This window comes from Antrostomus carolinensis, unplaced genomic scaffold (genome assembly GCF_000700745.2).
Source record: "Antrostomus carolinensis isolate BGI_N321 unplaced genomic scaffold, ASM70074v2 scaffold16285, whole genome shotgun sequence".
Classification (NCBI taxonomy): domain Eukaryota; kingdom Metazoa; phylum Chordata; class Aves; order Caprimulgiformes; family Caprimulgidae; genus Antrostomus; species Antrostomus carolinensis.
In genome coordinates this window covers 12,300-18,782 of record NW_010314407.1, presented here as the reverse complement: position 1 = coordinate 18,782, position 6,483 = coordinate 12,300, and the positions used below count along the sequence as shown (strand labels likewise).

Here is a 6,483-nt window from a genome sequence, read left to right as displayed (position 1 = left end):
ATATTAGAGAAGTATTTACCTCTTCTGTATTGTTAAATTATTGTAAGATTTGTCAGTATGTTTTCCCAGGAGACAGTTAAAGTGTTCTTCATTTGTTTAGGTGGCAGCTCAGAAGGTTCCTTGAAGAATCGCTCAGCGTTTTGCAGTGACAAGCTGGATGAGTACCTGGAAAATGAAGGGAAGTTGATGGAAACGAGTATGGGATTCTCTTCCAGCACTCCCACTTCTCCTGTGGTGTATCAGCTCCCCACTAAGAGCACTAGCTATGTGCGGACACTCGACAGTGTTTTAAAGAAGCAGTCCACCATAATTCCATCAACATCTTACACGTTCAAGCCTGTTCCTCTGTCATCTACCTCTAGGAAGACAAAGACTCAAAACAGACAGACATCTACAAACAGTAGAGTAAAATCATCTTACAAACCTATACTGCCTGCACCTTTTTCTGCAAAGCCGAAACAGAACTCTTCAGTGTCAGGGGACAAGGCTGCCAAGTCTGTCTCAAACAGCAGTTTGACTAGCCAAGCAGATAGTACCGTGGAGCCAGGTCTGGATGAAACCATACTTCCAAAACAGATTAGTTTGCGCCAAGCGCCACGACAGCAACAAGCAGCTCGTCCACCAGGTTTATCTAAATCTCAAGTGAAGTTAATGGACTTGGAAGACTGTGCTCTCTGGGATGGCAAACCACGGACCTATATTACAGAAGAACGAGCAGACATCTCTCTGGCAACCCTGCTTACAGCTCAGGTAGATCTGTAATCATTTCTTTTCCTTCTGTACTGTTACTTTTCCAAATCTGTGCACTTACTGTTATTACAATATAGATGCAGAAAATAAGACCAAAGTTGCTAAGGAGCATGACAGAGCATGATGTTCCTTTGTGGTGTTGTCTTTGCAGTGGAAGTTGAGAAGTGCTGACTTAGCAGTACGTTAAAAAACTAATTGTGAGAATAGCGTCTTGATAGGAATTGTGAATAATTTTAGTTATCTCACATTTTCACCTTTAAAAATTCTGATTAATGTAATTGTTATTCAGTATCTGCATTTCCATGCTATTTGTCACTTTTTTTTTTTTTTTTTTTTTTTCAGTTGAACTGACTGCAAAAAAATCCTGGTCATGTAGCTTGGTTGTAACATGATAACCTCTTCACATTCTACTTATTACTAAGAAGGTTTAGCTATGTCAGATTGCCTCTCAGTAAGACTTCAAATGCAAACTCTTCTCAGTTCTATTTTCTTCAGTATAGATGAGAAATTTTCATATGTAAACCATGTAGTTGGAGGGGTTATTCTAAATGAACTTCGAATAGCAGTTTTGCATATATTTAGTTTAATCTTACTAAAATTTCCTCTTACTAACATTTGAAGTATATCCTTCTTTAAAATTTTTTGTAGGCTTCTCTCAAAAACAAACCTATCCACAAAATCATAAGGCGACGAGCACCTCCTTGCAATAATGATTTCTGTCGGCTGGGTTGCATATGTGCCAGTCTGGCACAGGAGAAACGTCAGCCTACCCACTGCCGCAGGCCAGACTGTATGTTTGGTTGTACTTGCTTGAAGAGAAAAGTGTTGCTGGTGAAGGGAGGAACAAAACATAAGAAAATTATGAAAAAGGCTATACGTGGAAATCTCGTGCTCTATGGAACACAGGAAGATCAGCAAGAGGATGAAGAGATGGAAGAAGAGGGTGATGGGGAGGAAGGTGAGCTGAAGCAGAAAGATAAGAAGAAGAGAAAAAGGGTGGAATACAGTGAGTATTGCTGGGCAAAAGTAATTACTTGCAGCTTTTTAGAAACCACCTACCTTGGTAGGCATTTTTTATTAGGACACAGTAGTGATGTCATTTCTAAATCGAGAAATTGGGAGTGAATTCCAAGAGATGTCTGCAACATCTGCTTTCATATAGCTGACTAGCAGGAAATAACACCTTTTCCCCTTTTTTTAACTCTTACCTCATCAGCATTTTGGGCACTACTTCATTGTTTATTGTGATCAAGTAGCTGGAGTTTCTTTTTGGTAATTTAAACTCTTGCTCAACTCTCCAAATATCTTTAAAGACTAAGGATATGAGATAATTACTGCTATCACTATTGATAATCTTTGCTGTCAGACTGCTGTTTCCTTTCCCTCTTGCCAAGTGAGTATCTAGAGCTGTGATTTCAGTTGCTGTGTATAGCTGCATAGTTCATGGACTTCAGTGGAAATACAGTGATTTGCAGCAGTTTCAGATCTGGCTTAAGGTATGCTCAGAAAACCAAATTGGTGGAAATTGACCATGAATTTGCACTTTCACGTTCTTGCTACTGGTACTTTTAGCAATAGTTAAAAACAAACATAGCATTATCTGATGTTCCACTGGAATAAATGAAATCTTCCATGGAGCTGTGGTATAAAGTCTTTTTTTCTGGGGGTGTTTGTAATTTTTAAGTATACTGCAACAATGAAGATCATTAATTCTTTGGTGTTTTTCTGTGTGTGCTATCACAGCACAACTGAGAAAGAATAATTAGTGTAGAACAATTTTTATTTTCACTTGCTCTTTCTTGTGGACAAATCCCAGTCACTTTTGGCTAGAATTTGAGACGAGAGAAACAACCAGCAGTATTTTCTGGCAGTATGAACTAGTGAATGTTGCATGGCTAGACCTCAGGCTCAAACAAAAATTTCTGTTACTGCTGTGTTAGATGATGTTTAATTTATAATTAAGTTGGGGTTTTTTTTCCTCCTCTTTTTTTCAGCTATCTGTGACTCGGAGCCAGAACAGCCTATTAGGAGTTGTCCGTTGTGGGTGAAAGTAGAAGGTGAAATAGATCCAGAGCCAATTTACATCCCAACACCATCTGTTATTGAACCAGTTAAATCTGCAGTACTGCCCAGCCCTGAAGTCTTGCTTTCTAGTAAGCATAGATCTTCCAGTGGAATGAAACCAACCAGAGTGTATACTCCTAAACCCAATCCAGTGGTAAGAAAGGAAGAGAGATGCATTTGTTTTTCTTTATATTGAAAATTAAAACAAACACTGCCTAAAGCTTCTGTGCTAGGCCATTTTAGATGAAAGCCTTAGGCTGACAGACCATAGGTGTTGATAAGTTAGGATGAATTGACTGTGTATAAATCTTTAGCTATGTCCATCTTCTGTTGAGAATTTACTGTAGCAACATGCAGATGGTGAAAGGTGATCGTGATTCACTAATAGCCTCATTTAAAAATGCAATAATATATGCTATTTCTGGCAAAATGATTGCTGGTCCTGTAATGTTTGTATAAGTTATTAGCTGCATAATATAGCCTATCTCATTAATTAATTACTTGCAAAAAATTGGGATACAGATACAATGTTCAGTGTAGTTCTGGAGTCTCTTTTTCGTTCTTGTTTGAGGTTTCACTGACAATGTTGGAAGAATCTGCATTTGCCTCTGCCATCACCTTACTAACAAAAGCAACAACAGCTATAGAGGAAGAACAGCAATAGAGTTGACTCTAGTTATGTCTGAAGAATAAACATAGCAGAGTTACTATTTAATGTATACTAGATAATGTTAAATAATGCATGATGCTTAGGACTCGTTTCCCCACTTAGAAGGGTATCTGAATGGGTTTGGGTTTTTGGGGGTGGTGGGGTTCTGTTCCGTCCCCCACAGTGTGTAATTTGGAAGCAAGACGTAGGCTGGGCTGTGTGATGCTAAGAGGACAGATTCAGCTTTAAATGCTGCCCCTTTCTCCGACATTGACTACTGAAGCATTAATGTTGAAGTGCGGTTAGAAAGCTAAACTGTTTCATTAATCTAAGGTGCATCTAGAACGGAGAGGTTTTCTTCTTTTTTTTCTGTTTTTTTTTTCATAGATTCGAGAGGAGGACAAGGATCCTGTCTACTTGTATTTTGAAAGTATGATGACTTGTGCAAGGGTCCGAGCATATGAACGCAAGAGAGAGGAGAAAAAGCAACAAAAAGATGAAAGTGATTCACAGAGTTCTAGTGTAAAGGTAAGAAGTCACACTGTAACTAGCATGTATCATAGAACGGGCAGAAGTATTGAAAATGTTGAGGTAATTTTTCCCCCAGAAACCTCTGCGTGACTTGAGGGCATTTGATGGTGATAGGTCTGTGGAACCTGGAGCCTAAATCACCTGGCAGTGCTGGTAGACTTATAAGTTACTGTGACAGAAATTGTCTTGTCTGTGGAAATTCCTGGCTGACAAGTGCATTACCATGTAAGACTTAAATGTTCATTGTTAAAAGAGCTGTTCTAAGATTAAAATTGTAACATTTTAAAGTTAGCATATGTGTTACGATTCGAGGTGACAGTATGATGAACTAGTTTATTCTGTGATGTGATTAAAATTTTAGTGTAGAAAAGAGATACACAGGATGAATATTTTTCTTGCATTTCTTTCCTCCCACAGGAACATGAACCAGAGCTTCAGTCTCCTGAGAAAGCAACCAGTGAGACAGACAAAGACACTGATAAATCACGAGGTAAGAGCCGAGTCTTGAGTATAATTCAATCTCTTGGTAGTTCCACATTTTTGTGGGTTTTTTATTTGGCTTTATTTTTTAAAAAAGGTGCAGCTATTGATGAAACAAAAGTCCATTTGCTGGGGGAGTTACTATGGTTATCAATAAAAGTCTTAAGATGTGCTTACAGTTTCCTGTTTTCTTAAGCAGTTGTGTGTGTGTCACTTGGGAGATTCAGCAGGCTAAATATCCAGTACTTGCTGTTGCTCTATAGTTAAAATGTCTGATATTACAGTAGCTTGTTTAGCAATAAAAGATAATACTGCACACCAGACTTGTCTTCAAGAGTGGTAATTAGATACTTGGGAAGGAGTGGAGATCACTGTTCATGGTTTGTCTGGGTTTGGTTTTTTTCCTCTTTTTTTTCCTTACTATTACTTTGTAGTTATTGAAGAACTAATAAATATCCAAGTGGTGCTGTGAGGATGGGATCCTCATTTTAGAACCATATGGGACAGGGAAGTGCCTATACTTTATTTGGAATTGTTTGATGTTGAATTCTTTTAGTTCAAGTAGGAAGATTAAATTGAAGTTTCACTACATTATGTATACTGGATTTGAGTTTCTAGTTCATAAAGAAGTAGGCTAGACACTTGTGTTCTCCTTCAGACTGAAGTGTCCCAAATCATGTTATGAACTTCAAAATGAGACGTATACTAGAGGCATTGTGTCATCCACTAATGAAATCTAGCTGCCTTTTTGAGCTGAAGTTTTTCACTGTTTAATGTATACAACAGCGCACTCTACATTTAAGGATGGGAATGGAAAAATAATACAACTAGTTGAAAATGCTGGTGAACTGGTAGGTGAAATTAAAATGACCAGGACACAGGGCTCAACATCCTTACAGTTTTGCAAAAAATGACATTGGATCTCTTTAATGACAACAAAAGATCATGCTTCCGTTTTACATCTTCTGCAAAAGACAGTTCTGCTAGCGGCATGTTTGCCCCTCACGCCGTTAGGCACTGGTCCTTTTCTGACTCCAAGAGAAAAGTGCCATCTCTTGAATAACCAGCGATGCTTTCTACTGCATGTTGGTGTTGCTTGGAGATCTTTCATCCATGTACTGAAACAACCCAGCTTTGTTTAGCTTGTGATGCAGTGGGATACAGCCTGAGATAGGTTCCTTCCCTGGCTGCAGGAAGTGAACTGTGAGAAATAGTTACGTTAGTTTTGCAGTGAGTTTTTGCTTGCTGGTGAAGCTCTGCCAGGGGAAGTGATGCCTTGAACAGTTCTTTTACTTGTTTTGCCCTGCAGCTGAGAAAAGGGTGGAGGTGTGGGCAGAATAAAACTGTTTGACTATCCGGGTGATTAAATGCCATAGTATTGCAGAAACCTATTTCAATTCTTTCTCAGAGAAAAGCTGGTGGTCTTCCCCCAGTGAGGGGGACTCTTCCTCCACCTCCTATGTTCATCACACCACTCCAGGTGGACCAACCAAACTTATCGAGATTATCTCTGACTGCGACTGGGAGGAAGATCACAGTAAGATCTTGACCATCTTATCACAGCGTATCAACAGTAACGTGCCACGGTGCCTCAAAGTGGGTAGCTTCATTTTTGAATTGGCTTCGGAACACAGGGCCCAGGATGAGAACGACCCTCCTGTCTACTCCTCCAGAGTGAAAATTTCAGTGCCGTCCTACCAAGACGAGGACAAGAAGCCCGAGATACCTGTCTTGGAGACTCCTAATAGCGGAGTACCATCACGCAAAAACCCAGAACATCTAAAGTTCTTGCGGGCAGACACACTGGACAAACTGCAGGAGAAGTTGCATGGGGGCAAAGGCTTGCCTTTTTATGCAGGGGTTTCTCCTGCGGGAAAGCTGGTTGTCTACAAACGCAAAGCTAATATGAGCCCCTCAGGCTTGATTCAGGTGGGTCCCTCTGCCTTTACTGTGGGATTTAGATTCCATTACATCCAGTATCCCAGAACTCCTTGAAGGGAAGAACACTC

The 6,483-nt window shown here is 39.7% G+C and overlaps 1 protein-coding gene across 1 annotated transcript in view; it reads left to right on the top strand.

Annotated features, from left to right (window-relative positions):
* Nucleotides 1-100: 100 nt before the first annotated feature.
* The window catches only part of MGA (MAX dimerization protein MGA), a gene marked incomplete at both ends in the record, with an annotated part of 15,609 nt that continues 9,226 nt past the window's right edge, over nt 101-6,483 (top strand). The window contains 6 exons of the mRNA XM_010167639.1: nt 101-750; nt 1,399-1,756; nt 2,745-2,968; nt 3,851-3,991; nt 4,412-4,484; nt 5,883-6,403. Of these exons, the coding sequence (XP_010165941.1) occupies nt 101-750; nt 1,399-1,756; nt 2,745-2,968; nt 3,851-3,991; nt 4,412-4,484; nt 5,883-6,403 (1,967 nt within the window). The remainder of the gene's footprint in view (nt 751-1,398; nt 1,757-2,744; nt 2,969-3,850; nt 3,992-4,411; nt 4,485-5,882; nt 6,404-6,483) is intronic.